Here is an 18193-nt window from a genome sequence, read left to right on the forward strand (position 1 = left end):
TTATCATATTTATTATTCCTTAAACTGCCAAGAAAATAAGTATAAGGAAAAAAAATAGAAAATGCGTAGTATTAGGATATGAACTGATTGTATAACCCCATAGTACTAGGACTGACAGTTCAGCTTTCTCTACCCTGACCAGTATCGACATGTGCAATAAAAAATGGATGCAGTGGATCAGTAGAGCTTTTGACATCAGATATCAGTGCCTCAGGGGATGTTTACCCACCATGCACAGAGTTTTATGCAGCAAAGCTGCAGCAGTAACACTATGTTCTACTGCCTCTTTCAGACATGCCATTCAAAAATAACTGCCATAATACACCTTGAATTTACAGAACTTTAGAAAGTATATTCTGTTTAGATATTTGTAGTGTAGGATAGAAATAAAATGCTTCAACCAGTTCAACATAAGCATCTGAACATATATTGCATTTCTTTTGTCCTTCCCAGTGCTGAAGTGTTCAATATCATCCACTGTAGTGCTCAAGGCCAATCTCTCCTGTTTTCAGAGGGCTTTTCCTGTCTTCAAAATTAATTTTCAAGGCATATCCAAACTATTAAGTATCATGAAAAAAAATATTATGACCCTGTATTCAGGTAGACAGAGTTTTTTTAATTAAAAAAGGAGTGATAACCCATCTTCAGCTAGTCTGTGATGCATTATTGCCAAAATCTATAATTTGAAACAATGGCTGAATATATTGCAATAAAAAACTGCCTGCATCAGTCTGAATACTTCCCCAAACATTACAGACTGCTTATATAGTTCTTTCTCTTCTCCAGTGTTGCAGAACTGGGAATACTTCCCTCTCTTCAATCATACAGGAATTTTAACATTGCAGAAATTAATTACTGCATTTAGTTAGGGTTCATCTGTGTGAGGACACTGATACTCTTGAGTGTTTATGGAGGAAATGTATTTAATTTCTTGTATAACTTGAGACACCTGACTGATGGCTTTCATTTGAAATATTGTAATCAGCCAGGACATGACACTTTACAAGTTTCATTTGCTGTCCTTCACATTTAAAAAGCAATGAAGTCTTCTGAGCATAGTGCTGTATAGTGAAAAATACTGAACTATATAGCAGATGAGTCTAAATCCAGCAGTTTCTGCAATGTCAAAGATCTTAAGCAATTTTGGGAGGAAAACATTCCCAATTTTTTAATAATAGAATAGGTACTGCATGGATGATTTTTTACCTTCTCTTGCAGTAGTGTTTAGGAGCTGGTATTACAGCATGTCAATATAGGAAACATGTCTTAGCAATTAGTCTTCACAGGAAACTCCTGCAGCAGGACAGGAGGAAGAATGAAAACAGACACAAGTTGATGAAAGCTGGGATTCCAGCTTCAGGAAACCACACTGAGGAATCTGATACAAGAATGCAACTGAAAAGGTACAAACAACTGAGCCACCTCTCTTCTTGGGTTTTGACTGTTAAACTCCTTGACATATCACCAACTGATGATTGAGTGGTCTCCACTCCTCCTCTGGCAAACCTCATATTTTTGTCAAGGTTTCATAATAAGATCTCTTTACATAGCTAGATGGGTAACAATAGTTTTTGTTTAGTTTTTCTTTAAAAGCTGATTTCAGTGTTTCATTAAAAAAAATCACAATGGCTGGTCTAAGAAGCAGCTTGCATCAATTAACTACATCATTTTAAAACCTCATACATTCAACTGTACTAACAGAAAGGCATTTATGTATGTATAATCTCCAAAACCAAGTTACATGAAGAGGTATGAGGAATGAAATGATATTTCTCACTGAACTCATATCACTGTAATTGGGGAGGGAAAAAAAGTCAACTCCAGAACTACATGAACTAGATACTTAAGCAGTGGTTTTCCATGAACCCTCATACAATTTTTGGATTATCAAAATTGTGCCAGAAAAAAAACACTTGTCTTTTTTTGAGAAAAAGAGGGAAGAATATTTCAAAATAAAGTTTAGTCATCTATAAGAGCAGTTGTGACAACTTCCATTTTCTTTCCCAGTACCTCAGTAAAGTAATAAGCAATAGAATTGTTTGCCTTCAAAGCTCAATTTTGGATAACCTTTTCATGTATTCATTGCTTGAAATAAAATCATAAAACTGCTACAATTTCTTTAGGATTTTGTCAGCATTATATAAGAAACTTATAATCTTACATGCTCGATAAAACAGTGTATCTGAAAATAAACACCCATTCAGATTTGCAGAATAGCGTTCAAAAATGCATTACACTTTTCTTGAGGATGTAAAGATCAGAAAGAGAAAACAAAATTTTCTGATTGCACATACTATGGCAATAATTTCTTACATCTATTATCAGTATAACGTGCATATTTTTTAAATAAAAACTTCTCCTAGATTGACAGATCTGCTATTAAACACTTATTTAATCTGATACTAAAATATTAAAATAGGTTGGGGCAAGAAAATGAAATAATTTAAATATTGTTTCCTGACTGCTTTAAGTCCATTCTATCTGAACAGTCTTTCTAGTATCTATAAACTGTTACCTGCTGTAAAATCCTTGGCATCTGTATAGACCATGTGCAAGAAATGCCATTTTTATATGAAGTTCTAATAGCTTGTAGAAGATTTTACACAGTGATGTTCTGAAGTTCCTGAAGGATCACTGGCATAAGTGATAGGCATATAGTTAAAGAACCTAAAAAGTGGTACAACAAAATTTAGAAAAAAACCCACATCCATTCTTGTCAAGAAGTGTCTTTATTTGTAACAAAAAGACTGGAATATTAATTTACTAGTAGCCTGAAGACCTAGGGATATATTTTGGTCATCTGTGGTGATACAATGGCTTGATAAAGACTAACTGAAATCATCCTTACAAAAACAATTTTTGGAATAAAAATGTTGAAAAACTGTTGTTAAACGATGGTAATTCTCTTGGTTTTGTTTCTTAAAACCTAACAGGAGTGAAAAACATAACTAATAACTTACATAAATCAGCTTTCTTACTCATGTGGGCATGCCCACCAAAACAGAATAGTTCAAGAGCAGAGCACTGACACACAAGAAGTTGTGCAACAGGAGAGAAAAGAGAAGGTGTAAAACAATATCAAAGGAGAACTAATTATTTCTATGTGTTACAACAGACCTACTTAAAGCATCTGAGGTGCATGCTTGTAATCTCATTTCAGACCCATTTCACCATGTTGTGCTATGATGATTTCCATAAGATTAAGAGCGAATACCATTTGATTAAATATGAAGGAACAGTAAACTTCACCTTCTTAACTAAAGCAGCAAAAGCAAGGTGAGGGAAAATGTGGTCCCATTACTGAATGGGACTGTCAACCTGGTGACAAAGGCTAGGGAAAAGGCCAAGGTATTCAATGCCTTTGCCTCAGTCTTTACTGGCAAGACCAGACTTCAGGAATCACAGATCCCTGAGACAAGAGGAAAAGTCTGGAGAAAGGAAGACCTTCCCTCAGCAGAAGAGAATTAGATTACGAAATATTTAAGCAAACTAGACATACATAAATCCATTGGGCCTGACAGGTCACACCCATAAGTACTGATGAATGTCATTGCATGGCCACTCGAGTACTATGCAGTGTCTAGTTCGGTACTGTGTCCAGTTATGGCCTCCCTAGTCCAAAAGACACATGGACTTCAACTAAATAATAATCTAAATCATAATCTAAAAGTCAATAATTTGTCGTCTTTTGCACAGGGTCAGAGTACATTTCTGACATGCACCATCAAATATACTGGATGAACATTGTGAGAACTTGCTTATTTGATAGCAATATAGTTACTTAGGGCATAATTTTTCAAGTACTTTGTACTGTTCTAAATCTATTGCCTCTGAAACTAGTTTAAAAATAAGTGCTTTTAAAAAAGAATACTTTGTCGGCTTTGCTAATATAAAATACTATAAATAAACATTTATTTCCATAAGAACTAGATAACAATTTTTCATTGCTAAGGAAGGAAAGGCCTAAGGAAGACTTTCAAATCTCTTGCCAGAGAGGAGAAAAATGATTACTTCAACTGTTCAATAGAAACATGGAAACAAAATCATAGTCTTTGGCCCACATGGAATTAAGAAACTAGTATACTTTGCCAGAAAAGTCTTAAGATTCTTCAACCCTGACTTGTGAGTAAAAAAAGCCACTTCATTTTAGTGAGGACATGAGTGATGGCTTGTCCTGGGTTGAGTGAGTGGTGGAGTTTTTTTGGTAGCAGGGGAGGGGGCTATAGGGGCGGCCCCCTGTGAGAAGCTTCTCAAAGCTCCCCCAGCTCCAAGTCAGCTCCACCTCTGCTCGAAAACTGAGCCCATCAGCTGCACCTCTGCGATAACGTATTTAAGAAGGGACATGGTGACGGGCAGTTGGACTTGTGAGGAGGAGTTGCTGCAGCTGCGTGAACACCAAGGTCAGTGGAGGAACGGAGGAAGAAAGGAGGAGGGAGGTGTGCCAGAGCAGAGACCCCCCTGTATCCTGTGGTGAGACGGCAGGATGCTACCCATGGAGATCTACAGTGGAACAGACATTGATTTATGGCCTGTGGCTTCCACCTGGTTGATCAAGGTGCTGTGCCCAAAGAAGGCCGGGGTCTTGTGGGAAAAGGTAGCCCCGCTGCTGTAATTCACACTGAGAGGATTGCAGCATGTGGGGTTGTCCCACGCTGGAGCAGCTCAGGAAGGGCTGCAGCTGTGGGAGGGAATCCAGTTGGAGAAAGTTAGTGACCCACGACGGAGCAGTGTGGGGAACGCTGCGGCCTGTGGGAGGAACTTATGTCGGAGAAAGTTTGTGGAGGACTGTCTCCTGTGAGAGGGGGACCACGATGGAGCAGGGGGAAGAAGTTCCAGAAGCTCCCCCCACTGAAGATGGAGAAAGTGTCAGCAGTGACTACATCCCCCTGACCCTGCGCCACTGAGGGGAGGAGGTAGAGATATCGGGAGCAGAGCTGAGCCCGGGAAGAAGGGAGGGGTGGGGGGAAGGTGTTCTCAAGATGTAGCGAAGATTACATAAATTAAGTACTCTCAAAATAACATGTGAAACAGCTTTTAGTGCTGGATTTGTGGTTGGTCAAAGATATAGTAACACTTCTCCCTTATATTTTCCAGAAGTAACTTTAGATATAACTGAGGAGGGCGGGGTGTGGGTGTGAGTGAGGGGAAAGGGGAGAAGACAGGGAAAAGGACACAAAATCCAAAAACTAAACAAAAAAAAACCCCAAAGAGATGGAAAGAAACTGTCTATTACTGTCTACTGCTAATAGGATGATAAAACTGAAACAAGAACCGTTCTCAGGGATTAGAATTAATAATTGCTTTCAATGAAAACAAGTTAATGAAATCAAAAATTAAAGACTCAGAAATGCTATGACTTTGCAAGTATGATCGCACCCTATTTCCTGTAAAACTATGAAACAGTATGCAAAAAAATAATAATATACTTAGTTCTCAGTACATCATAATCTTATACATTTGTTTTTCATTGTAAATTTATTCAAGATACAACAATTTTCTTAATCGATGAACTTCCTCCACTCCAACTACAATGACCCTCTATAGGACTTGGATCCTCTAAATTTTCTATTTTCTTTTTCCTTTTTCTTTTTTAATACATGACACACTGCTACAATTGTACAACTTTTGATACAATTGATACAGTCAGTGAATTGCAAAAGGGAAATAGTCCATCACAGAAATGACATAAATCAGTAACAAGAAGGTAATAAACAAAGATAAATTTCTTTCATGAGTTCATCATAAATGAAATCATATAAAATGATACAGCTGATCAATATTGTCAACAACTGTATAACAGAATTATTAGGAAGTGTACAATAGTGCACTTTGGTGATTTACCTTTAGCTAAAATTTGGTTACTAGAACACAGTACAACAGTACTTTGCAATATTTAAAATTCCAAGCCTTCATCCAGCAATGTATACTCTAAGATGGAGAGTGAGAGGAAAAATATATGGACCCTGGGAAATTTTAGGTACCACCCACACTTTCACACAGTGCTGGTTTAACAGCCTTCCTCTAAATATTGAGCTTGCTTAGACTTGACCACTTTTGTGGAGAGATGCTTCACCTAAAAAATAAAACCATAAATCCCCTAATGCTCTTAAACAGTATAGTTCTTTTTTATCACTTGCAAGTACTGCATAAAGTGCTGCTCTTGAAGATTTAAACATTTACTTGCCTAATTTTGGCAAATTGAAAGATATGTGGTCTCCATTTCAAAAGCATATAAGCAATACATCAAATAAAGCACTAAATTCCTTACTGATACTTTTTTTTCCCCACTGCATCTGATTTACTGATCTGGAGTGATAGTTTTCTGTGGGAAAATGAAATAAGGATAACCAGTATCTTTTCAAAGGGAAGAATTTGTTTTCTGATATGGAAGAGATAAATGATGACTTTAAGGAATAATGCAAGTCATTCCTCTTTGTAGTTCTTCCTATTCTAATCAAAGAATATGGAACATGGTCCAATACAAGAAAACTATATTTAAAAGCTCTGTTGGCCTACATTACATGACCTAACTCTTACCTCCACTCTTTCCAACACCCACTAGGACTTTGGCTTTCTCTTTATTAATACTACACTTCTACTTTTATGAGGCATACATGTCTCCCTATTTTTAAGCATCTTTCCAGACACGTTCCAACTGCAAAAATAAAGCCCTTCAGACATAGTTCTAAGTTTTATTTATCAAATACCATCTCTACACCTTTACAGTTCCAGCATTCACTCTACTGCATACCCTTGCAAACTTTGCACCATTCCTAGTCACGTACCTCATCCCTTGTTACATCTTAGCTTCTGACAAGTCCTATTGACACCTAAGGCCATCCCCAGACTTCCTCTACATTTCAGTAACAAAATTTGTGCTTATTTCCTACATAGAGTCATCCATTCTTTATGGCCGCTATTCTGTCAAAACATGCTCCTTAAATCTATTTGTCATTTCAGTGCCTCCAAAATTTGGCCTTTCACCTCATGATTCACTCGTACTACATCTCTTCTTACATCCCTTCACCTGCTAGTCACCTTCAGACTATAACTTTAATTCTCTGTCTTTGCATGGACTTACATTACCAAACTGTCTCCTCTGACTTTTGTGTTTCTTAGGTTCTAAACAGTTATTTTGCTTTGTACTGCCTTTTCACCTTCCATACCATCCATTTATACCTGTGACACTGTCAACATTCCTGTACCAGAAGCATCCAGCACTCTTCTCGGATAGCAATGCATAAATAATATACATTTCTATAATTTTATTTACTTTCCCACCTAAAATTTCAATTTTCCTCTTCCTTTCCTTTCCTAATTTTAAAAATATGTCAGCAGTCAGAGCATTCCTGTCAGGAACTGCTATGTAGGGCTTTGAAAAAGCAGTTACTCTACTTCCAATGGACATTTTCATGGCACTTCATATAAGGTAAAAAAAGCTAAAAATCCTTATTTTAAAAGGAGCCAGGTCACTGTTAGCAAGAATGGCCTTGACAATTCTTCCACAGGTAATCATGAACTGACTGCATTAACTAATAGAAAAATGTACACTCTAGCCAATTAAATATTAAACTGTTGATACTTCATGCCAGATATGTAAAGAGCAATTCTCATTTTCAAGCTACTCTGTTAATTAAGTAAATGTTAAAATATCTATTGTATTTTGTTTTGCATTGTATTTTGTTACTTGTTACATTCTGGTTTTACTGTCCTTCTTTGAAAAGAGGTGTGGTGACACACAGGATGATTTTTTTCCTCTAAAAATGTAGAACATACATATGTAAAATTGCTAATTTAAATTAACTAGTTTCTTAACTAGTAATATGGACAAAATAAGGTTGTTAAAAAGTATACAGTGTAATAGGGAAAAAAAATAATTAATAGGCATAGTATGCCTACATACATCTGAGAAAGATTTTGACCCAGCATAGGGGAAAGTCCATACAAACAAAATTTCTGCTTTTCTTGAATCCTAAGTGTGACAAAAGTACTATGGATATTTTCGCTTGCAAAGGCATGACAGCAATTTTCATTGTTTTTTAGTTACCTGACAAGACAACTTCAACTAGGTCTCCTTCTTGGATGTCTGCAGCTGATTTCACCAACTGGAGAATGTTTTCAGAGGTAGGGTCATGGCGGAAGAGCAGAATTTTGTCATACATTCCGTAGAAACCACATTCAGGAAACTGCAAACACAAACCCATGAAAACTTACTACACTGTAAAATATGTAACCGTAAAATACAAATAATTTATAATTAAATTTTAAGGGCAGACTAGACCATTCCTTAGACTAGTACCAAACAGGATAGATTCTCACAGAGTTACAGTGTATGTGCTTAAAGATGCAGAATTTCTGTTCATGTGCACCACATTAAAAACCCTAGATAGATCCCTTATCTATACGATATGAGATGCTATTTCAAGGCCATTTTCTTCAGCACCTTTATCACCCAGTAATTCTGAAGTGAAAGAGTTGGCAATCTACTGCCAAACTTTGAGAAGGTTGGCACCAACATCAACACATGTACTCTAACGAGGAATTACAATTACATACATAAGTGATACATGCTTGTAAAACCTTCATAGTAAACAGTTAACCACCCATATTCACAATCTCAGTTGAATGAATAGTCACAGTAAGAGCAAAGTATATTTTGCCATGTTCATAAAGCTGAAAATGACTATGTCATGTCCAATTCACATTTTCAAAATATTTCTTACTGATTACCATCTCTATGTGGACCAAAAATTTGCTCTCTAAAAGTTTGGTCTGTTGCCTTCTAAAAACATTATGCATGGTTTTATTCTTGTTAAGAAGAGCAAAAATGGTATTTCCTATTTTCATATTCCTCTGTAAAACAATGAACACTGAATAACTTAGTCCTGTAAAAGATGCATTACTATATTCAAAATTTACAGAAGGAACACCAGGTGGAATAAAATTAGTCAAGATGGATACTGAATTTTTATTTAAAATAGAATTTTCATATAGGCCACACTTTTAAGGGACTTGTTAGCCAGTCAAAAGTCACATTTTGTCATGAAATAACCAGTGAAGTAATTAAATGCTGCCATATTTGGATGATTCCACTAGGCAGGTACCTACTACTTGCTTCATACTCTCCTTAGAAAAGTGCCTTTCATGGGAAGCCAGGAATCATTCTTGACTTTACACAGGTATTATTATTCATTCAATTAGAAATGTAATATGAAGAAACTATATGAACTTTAAATGATTTTAAAGTTTACCAAGAAGGTAAACAGCAGAGTTTTGGAAAAAGAAAAGCAATTTTCATTATGCAATGATGTGAATCTGTATGTCTTTGGGTCTTGCTGTTACTCTATAGCTATATTTTAATGCTAAAGTAATATCCTCTATCATCTTAACTAAAGGAGAAGGGGCAGAAAAGACTTGAACTTTCAGTATAATTGAAATCAGCTCCTAAATATAGTAAAAATGGTAATTTTCACCTAAGGGAAGAATGTCTGAGAAACAGTACAAAAATCCCCCAAAAAAACTTCAATTGAATACTCTTAGTCTTGCATAAAGACAACATAACCTAGATGACATTTTCAGTCAGTCATAAATGTGAAGATTAAATATTTCAAGTATCACATACTTAAAATGCAATAAATATTAAGGATTAAAACTGTAAGAATAAGTCAAATAATGCTGAAGGACCTTAATTTTCAAGGTATCATTGTTTCCATATTTCATTAAAATAATAAATTATTCAACCTAGTGCCAAAACCATTTTTCTAGTTCAAGAACAAACTAAATTTATGGCTTAGATGTGAAATAATTACTCTCATATTTAAAGAAATTTGCTTTATATTAAGCGTAAGTGGGAATGAATCAAAGCTTTCAAGAAGACATGTAATATGAACTGCAATTACTCTCTTTATCCATACAGGTGCTAGAGTAGCCTAGGTAATAGAAAAGCAGCTGTTACAGGCACTAAGAGACACCCAAGCGTCTCACAGAGCCGTTCAACATGTGACCTAGCAGTGTTGAGCTGAACCAAAAAGGCTGCTGGAGCCACCCTTGTGCTGGTGTCATGGCGCTCCATGGCTGGACAAGCTCTGCCCCCTCATTTCAGCACTTGAGCTGCCAGCAGGCAAATTCTCTCTTCTCCTAAACGTCTTAAATTTAGAACGCGCATAAGAAAGTAGTCACAGTGGGATTATAATTTTAATTAAACAGATTCCTACCTTGCTACAGTACTCAAGCCTGACGGCAGATCATAGGAATGAGAATTGTCTTTTACAGAGGCAGTGAATAGTTAAAAATCTCTTTCAAAATGGGCACTGCTAATCCTTTGCAAACACTGAGTTTTCTCATTTCACTGGATTTCAGAGATACTACAGGCATTTGCATCTAAACTCATTATGATTTATTTGTTCTTGATTTACACTCCCATTCCATTTGCTCTTTTCAAATTAGTTCTACCTGTAAAAGCGTTTGCTATATTACAGGTATTCTATACGTATGTATAAACGTGTATTTTGAGGTATCGTTTATTATATTCTGCAGAGAAAAATAAATTCAGTCACAACTTTTTTTAGTAAATTATACACAGGAATTATCATCTGGGTTCAAGTTAGTTTTCCCCAGATAAACTACTCTCATGCCAAGAAAGCCATTTTGATGGTTTGATTCTCCAAATAAAACATTAAGGACCAACTGTTGCAACAGTGACAAAAATATTCCCTCAGCTAAGCTTGTTCCTGCCAACAATAATATTGATATGCACAAACAAAAGTAAACAAAAAGCAGCCACATTGCTTGGTACTACAACTCAATAAATAGCATTTATTTTTGCCAAATACAAGACAAAATAGGGAATTAATATATGTCAAGCTACCTAAAAGTTAACTAAGCTACCTAAAAATGATGGTATTGGATCTAAATTCCCAATGCTAATAAAAGCTCTTGTTTCAGTATAATAGCTGCTTAAAGTGGAATTACCAGGAATAAAACGTTCATTGTAATTGCAATAATGAGGAAATGCAGTATTTCTGCCAGAAACAGGAGAGTGGAAAATTGTTTACATGGGGTTCAGAAACAGGATCTATTTCTGGATGCTTAACAAGTCACCAGTAGTCATTAAGACGTCACAACTGTCCATGTACACAGTTTGCCTACTTCAAGTGTAAAATAAAATGCATCATCTTAAACTGCTTTCGGCATGGTTTAATTTAAAGTGCATTATTTTACAACTGAAACAGGATAAATGACCTTTACAGCATAATAACTTGTTAAACTGCCACAGTTTAGTTGTGTATTTCAAGTCTGTACCCTCTCTCCCCCTCTTTTTTTATCAGAGAAAGATTGGCTCACTACCATGATTTATATCACCTTACAAATAATTCTAGGTTCCAGATTTGTAATTTTGCAAAATTTCTGTAATAATCTAAGTCTATCCCCAGTCTTAATGTTGTTATTTGTTAGATACTTTCCAGTGTAAAGAGGAGAAACACTGGACAGCATGCTTCTAAGACACTTAAAACTATAAAACGCATTCGGTCTAAAGATAAGATTCAGCGCACCTGAAGATAAATTGAAAATTTGGTTCACCACAGACACTGAAGTTCTGGAAAAGATGAGAGTATTTTTTATTAAAATTACTTAGGAAGAAAAAAATCAAAAGAAAATACAAATAAGGAAGAATGCAATTATTATGGAAGAGAGTATCAAATGTGCGATGTGAATCCCTTTAAGAGCCTATTTCTATTTTCCAAATCTGTACTTGTTACTTTGCTACTCAAGGTCAATTTGTGAGATATGTATAAAACCATTAGGAAGACACAGCATATTAGAGATATCCTCCATAAAAGGAAGGTTCTTTAGCCTAGACACATGCAGTACCTGTCTGAGATCCAGGCATATTACGGTCTTCAAATACATAAAAGATTGGCGCTGATAGTAAGGGAATAATCTGTCTCTTCTCTGCATCAAACATTAAGGATTAACAAATCTAAAACACAGGAAGGAATACAATACAGGGAATTAGACTAAAGACAAGGAAAGCTTTGCAAGTGTAAGAATTTTTTAAAAATTCTTATTGTTTGCCTAAGAAATGGAATCTCTGTTACTAAAGGTGTTTTTAACCGAACAAATAAAACAAACATCAGAAATCTCACTGATGATCTTTCTATGCTGGGATAGAAGGATAAAGTAGATAACCTCATATGACCTAACAATCATAATGCTGAAAAAATTACTATCTAATGCAAATGGGGGCAGTTTTGACTAAAAGTATGGCTAAATGTGTATTAAAAATTTTTAGGTTTATTAAATACAAGTCTCTGTCCACAAGCAATGTTAAATCCTGCATGGACCTATCCACAGTGATATTAGGCCAAAAATCAATGCTAATCTCGGCATGACTGTTCTCAATAAAACTGTCATTATCATACACAGGAAACTCTGTATTATACATCCACAGGTTTTGTTCATTAATTTATTAAATCAAAGGTAACTCATACAAAAAAATCTTTTTTTTTTTTTTTTTGTTAATTAAAATATAAACTATCCCAAGAAAGATGTGCAGGTATTAGCTTTGCTATAAGAGTAGTTAGTGTTGTCCAGCCTTGTTATGTAGATGCCACTATTATGTTTATAACAGTGCAACAGACTTATAGTGGGAGCATGTATTGTTCCCTCATTCTATACTACTGGTAAGCAGTCTGTAATCTTGAAGCAAACTATTATCTAATCTATATACATGTTCTTCTGCAAGAAAGGAAATACACTACACTGTTTTTCATCATACTGACAATGACATTTAAAAAAAATTAATTGCTGTCATGAAGAAACAAAATTCTGGCAGTAAATAAACTTACTGTTTACCAGGCTTAGAACTTCAAGGAAGATCTGGATTCTGTGTCCTGTAAAGCTGCACTGAATTGACTTACAATTTGACTACTACTATCAGTGTGACTATGAAGCACACACAACTAAATTTGCAGGATAAAAGGCTTCAGTCATTTGTGTAAAATAGCATTCATCTAGACAAATAACTGTGTCACAGTAGAGTCAAACTGATTTCAAACAGCTTGATGGGGAAAAGTCGTAATTTAGAGATCATCACCATTTAAAAAACAGCTTTCATGGATGGCAGAGGGGGACTGAAGTTTAGCAAGATGATGTTTCTGGATCAAGCTGCAAGTTATTTATTTTACTTTTCCATTTTATAATGGAAAATTAAGTATTCTATTAACAAGATAGTGTTCATTACTGTTTGTAGTAATTAGAAATGTATTACAGTTCTGAATACAATCCATTTATTGTTGGATAATAGTGATTGAAATGTTAGTTTATTAGCTTTAAATGTTAGTTTATTAGCTTTTAAATTATTAATATTTACTGAATGTAGGTGCAGCAATCATTAACAGACTGTGAATAATCCTTCGGTACTACTTTAATCAATTACATCAAGAAATAAAATGTATATACATACCTCTCAAGAGGTATGATTACCCTAAGGTTTACTTGTCAAAATTTCAAAGACCTAAATGTGTTTTCAGTGTTCCCACTTTTGCCTTTTCAGCAATGTTTGTCTCGTATTATGCCAATAGTTTCTCCTTACAGGTACTGTAAAGGTACCACAATAAAAGTATATTATTTGGGAAAAGTATAACAAACTTTTATTCCAGATGTTGAACCTTAAAAAACTGCTGTCTAAACATTCATATAAAACATGTCTTATATGATATTGTAGCAGCTTTTATGGTAAAAACAGGAAACACTACTAACATCTGAAGTCACCTGTAAGCACACTGAAGTCGTGTGCTTCTTTCATTTCCTGAAAATACCATGTAACTATCATCTACCCATAAGACTTAAAAAAAAATAATTAAAAAATCATCAACTTTTTAGATTAAAAAAACCTGCTGATTAGGATCTCAAGTAATAATTTGTTATTGCCCATCTTGTGGGTTCTGTGGCAGCAAATTATCTATAAAACACAGGGCAAAAGGAGGCTCGGCACTAACCTTTCCTCAGCAGATACCAAAGCAGAAGCAATCACTGAAGTGTTTTTACCCTTGGCAACTGTAAAAAATCTCAAGAAAATCCACTAAAATATTTCACCAATAACTGTATAGAAGCCAAATGATCATGCAAATTCTGGGTTTTCATTTTAAAAGACTCGAAGTGATACTACAAAAAGTTGCAGACTTGTATTAAATTTCAGTAACTAGAACCTCTAATTATAAGTATTCAGTAATTCATTTAACCCATTATTCATTGTATCAGTCAATAATTTCTATGATATACATCCATCTGCATGCAGACACAAGTTGAACTATGTATGTCCATAACTGTGCTGTCTTATTAATGACTGTTCTCAATACAAGGATCAAAGACAAAACTGTTGAAAAAAAGATAGTGATATTTAAAACTCTATCCAATTACCGTGACAATCAAATGGTTTTATTATTAAAGAAACATAACTTCTAAAGACCTGATATAGCTAAATGTTAACATATTTCCAATATGAAATAGGAAGCTTTCAATAATTAATAATATATAGTTATCTGAATGGAGAACATATTCAGCCTCCTTCTTTGCTGTAGTAAAGCACAATTTCTAATAGAAACTAACAAAAAAGGAAAGGTGAGACTGTCTAAGGTGAGACAACTCTCTCACCAGACTGGTTTAATAATTATGTATTTGGAAGATTAGCACAGTAGATATCTCAAATGAAAAACTGGTAAGAAATAAATTTCTTCCACATAAAGAACTTTATCTGGAAGAGCTGGAAAACAAGCACTCTAAACGCCAATGCTGGTTTCAGTGTAATTACTAAGGTAGTCCAGTTGTCAAGAAAGTGTGTTGCTGTGATCATTTTGCAAAAATACTTCTTTCAACATACTAAAATTGTAATGTTTTTGTAACAGAACACATAGAAAGATTCTCAGTGCTAAAGATGCAAAAGAAAAAAAAAAAAAAAAAGTCCTCTTCTTGCTTCTGTCTTTTTGTATGTTATAACAGTTTTGCACATTTCCTGTAAGGGATAGTTTCTGTTGCTTTATTCTTGGAAATAGCGTTGTCTTTTTCATTTTCTCAGTCCTCATTGACCTTTTTCTTAACATTAAATTGAATTGTATCTCCTTTACTGAGAACTATTTTTGCCTTCTAAAAAGTAGCTATTTGTTCCTTCTAAACTTGTTAGGTTCTTGCAAGCCTTCCTCTTAGAGAAGTCCTTAATGATTACCGTAACAGCAACAAGAACCTTGATAAAAGCTGGAAGTCTTTCACAGCACAAAGATGAACCAGCACACATAAGGACTGTGGGCTAAACAACATCTTCACAGCATGTGGAGAAGTTGAGTCACACTGAATGTTTGTTGACCTAACCTAACTCACTAAAGCACAAGTTAGGTTGACCAAACCTAAACAAGGCTCTTGAGCTAACTTGTGTAAAAACAAATAAATAATTAGTCATACACTGCTACAACTGTTTTAAAATAATACGTACAAAATTTTTGAAACAATCATTTTAATCAAATTGAAACATTCTTCTTTTGCGTTCTTAAAATAACAATGCATTTTATTTTTAGAAATCAGGATTTCCTTTCTCTACAGAAGCTATAACACAGCAAATTCATGATACTGAATAGCAGAGGATTTTTGGCCAAGAGGACTGCCTAAACCTAAATTCTCACTGAACTGTGGCAGTCACTATTAACTCACTTGCAAAACTCAAGATATTTTTAAAAGGCTCTATTTACAAAGCACAAAGCTATCATGAAAATATTAGTCTTTGCTTTATGCATAAAGAAAATATCACAAGACTTCACAGCTTTGTTGTAAAAAAACATCGGTTAGTATTCAGAGACTTTCTTCACATACACCGCTACAGTTACTACAAACTAACACAAACTCTGGAGTTTAAACAGAAGTTCACACTATGTCTATATAGATGTGAGTAAGAACAGGAGCTGGTGCCTACTCCAGCAGCAGTGGTGTCTCCACCTCATTCCAGGATGTTTCACACTGTGTTTACAATCTCAGAAATGGCAACTCTGTAGACATTTCCAGTAATTACAGTTGCACTTGCCAGGCAGTCAAACAGCAAGGATAGGCAATAACACCCACTTAATTTATTTTCTTTCCTTCTTTCTTTTTTATTTTCCTCAGGCAATCGGCTTTCAGTTGTATAAGAAAGAAAAGCATCAGAAAATATCAAGGGTAGTACTGACCATCTTGATACTGCCTACATTGCAGTACTACCCAAGACAGGCTTAGGTTAAGCCCATTTGTTACAGGTACAGAAAAGACGACAAATGACTGATGAACAAAGATCTTGCACTGGAAAGGTAAAGAAGCAACCAATCGAATCTTGAAATGTTAGGAAAACAGATGACCAGAGCAAGGAAAATACACTTAGAAGAGAGGTATAGGAAAGACCTTGACGTCTTGTGAGCCTGGGGATAGAAGGAAGGTTTACAAGGGTTAAAGCAGTGAATGGGAACAGCAGTATAGGTCCTTGCTTCCTTTTTGCCTTTGCATTCCCAGAAAAGTATTAGAAAGTTTGCTTCTGATCTAATCACTAAGTGAAACAGAGAAGTTTCTAAGATTATACCCACTAAACCAGCCAGGAGCCATTCTCCAGACCCAAGGCTAAGTGGCAGGGAAATGCCTCACTGCAGTATAGCTGACCTCCTTCCCCCCGAAGCAGGGACATGACATTCCCACTGCCTATTTTAAACAGTCCCTTTCACATGTTAGGATGCAAACCACATCTGGACATCATCTGAAATATTGTGATTTGGTACAATTCAAACTGTCATCAGGAAGTACAGAGTTGAACAACTAAAATCTAACAGGATTTGGGGCCAGTGCTCAAGCCTGTATTCTCATTTTGGTTTATTTAAAGATATATTCGTAGATACGATTCCAGAGAACCATCACGACTTGGAATATTCCTAACACTAACACTTTAACATGGGTGGCGTCATTCCCTACTTACAGTGGTTTTTATTCTTTTTTACTGCAATCCTTGATTAATTACATGTTCTACAAAGCACAAGGTGATACCTGCAACATAGAAGTTAATGAGCCTTTTCCAAGTGGGCTGTCAGAAAGGAGCAAAGTTCTTATTGTTCATGATATAAACAATATTTTAGATAACAAATATTTCACTAATTCTGCTTGCTGCCATAATTTGCTGCAACAATCAGATTCCTTCACCTCTCTCAAATGAGGAACAGAGTACTTTGCCCACACACCCTGACCTGGACTGGTACCAAACTACAACTTTTTCTGCAGCTGCCATCTATGCAACAATAATGACCATAGAGGAAAAATACAGCTGAGCTCCCTTATGGAAGTATCAGTGAAACAGATGAAACACGGCCATGGTGAAACATAGGAACATGGCTATTTTGGAGAGTGCCTAACCTCTGAGCAATCTTTTTGTCAGCCTCTTTCAGTACAGGTTGTACCCTGTGGTCATTCAGGGCAGGAGTTGCTTCCTTTGCAGAGTATCTTTAAACAAGCATGTTCTCTTGCTACTTACACCTCCTGCCTCTGCACATCAGCCAGTGTTCTGTCACTCAAATTACTCATCACCAAACACATTGAGTATACACCACATTACTCAAGCTATTTGTATGCAGACTTTAAAAATTCCCAGTTCAAGACAAGAGATACAGGTACAGAAACAAATAAAAGCATCTGAACAATACTACACAGCATTATTTCAAATCTAGAGTCTTTTATTCAACAGCAAACAGAAAGCAAACTTTATACATCAGAAACACAACTCAAAAAGGTTGTTAATTTTACTTGTGTGGTTGCACTTGAGAATTTCAGTAAAACCATGGTGACCGTAGATCTTGATTCTTCGTAATGCTGCTTTAGTGATTTTTTTTTAAATCTGAAGACTTGGGGGTGAGGGAAGTTTTCTCTCATTGCTCCTGAACTGAGTCTGGCACATGACTGCTGGCTGAGGTCAACCCACCACAGCTCAATGCAATCAAACATGAAAAATCTTTAATAATAACTCTTCTATCTCCAACAAAGATAATTTTAGCATATAACTATTTCTGCTACCACAAGACACTAATATAACTTCCTCCTTTTCCATTATAAAGATTTTTTTTTTTTTTATTGAGACTCCTGTGGAAGTACTTCATTCTGAGTTACTGCATGTAATGGGTTACCAAAAATATATGTTGAA

The 18193-nt window shown here is 35.4% G+C and overlaps 1 protein-coding gene across 4 annotated transcripts in view; it reads right to left on the bottom strand.

Annotated features, from left to right (window-relative positions):
* PRKD1 (protein kinase D1) overlaps positions 1–18193 on the bottom strand; it is a 142881-nt gene that overhangs the window by 64319 nt on the left and 60369 nt on the right. For 3 of the 4 annotated variants that reach the window (XM_042791189.1, XM_042791188.1, XM_033010339.2), the window contains exon 2: positions 8048–8186. In XM_042791189.1, the coding sequence (XP_042647123.1) occupies positions 8048–8186 (139 nt within the window). Of the gene's footprint in view, positions 1–8047; positions 8187–11871; positions 11939–18193 lie in introns of those variants that run through there. The other variant, XM_033010336.2, reaches the window with a different exon arrangement.

The sequence above is a fragment of the Tyto alba genome, unplaced genomic scaffold, assembly GCF_018691265.1.
Source record: "Tyto alba isolate M040663 unplaced genomic scaffold, T.alba_DEE_v4.0 Super-Scaffold_18, whole genome shotgun sequence".
In the NCBI taxonomy this organism is placed as follows: Eukaryota; Metazoa; Chordata; class Aves; order Strigiformes; family Tytonidae; genus Tyto; species Tyto alba.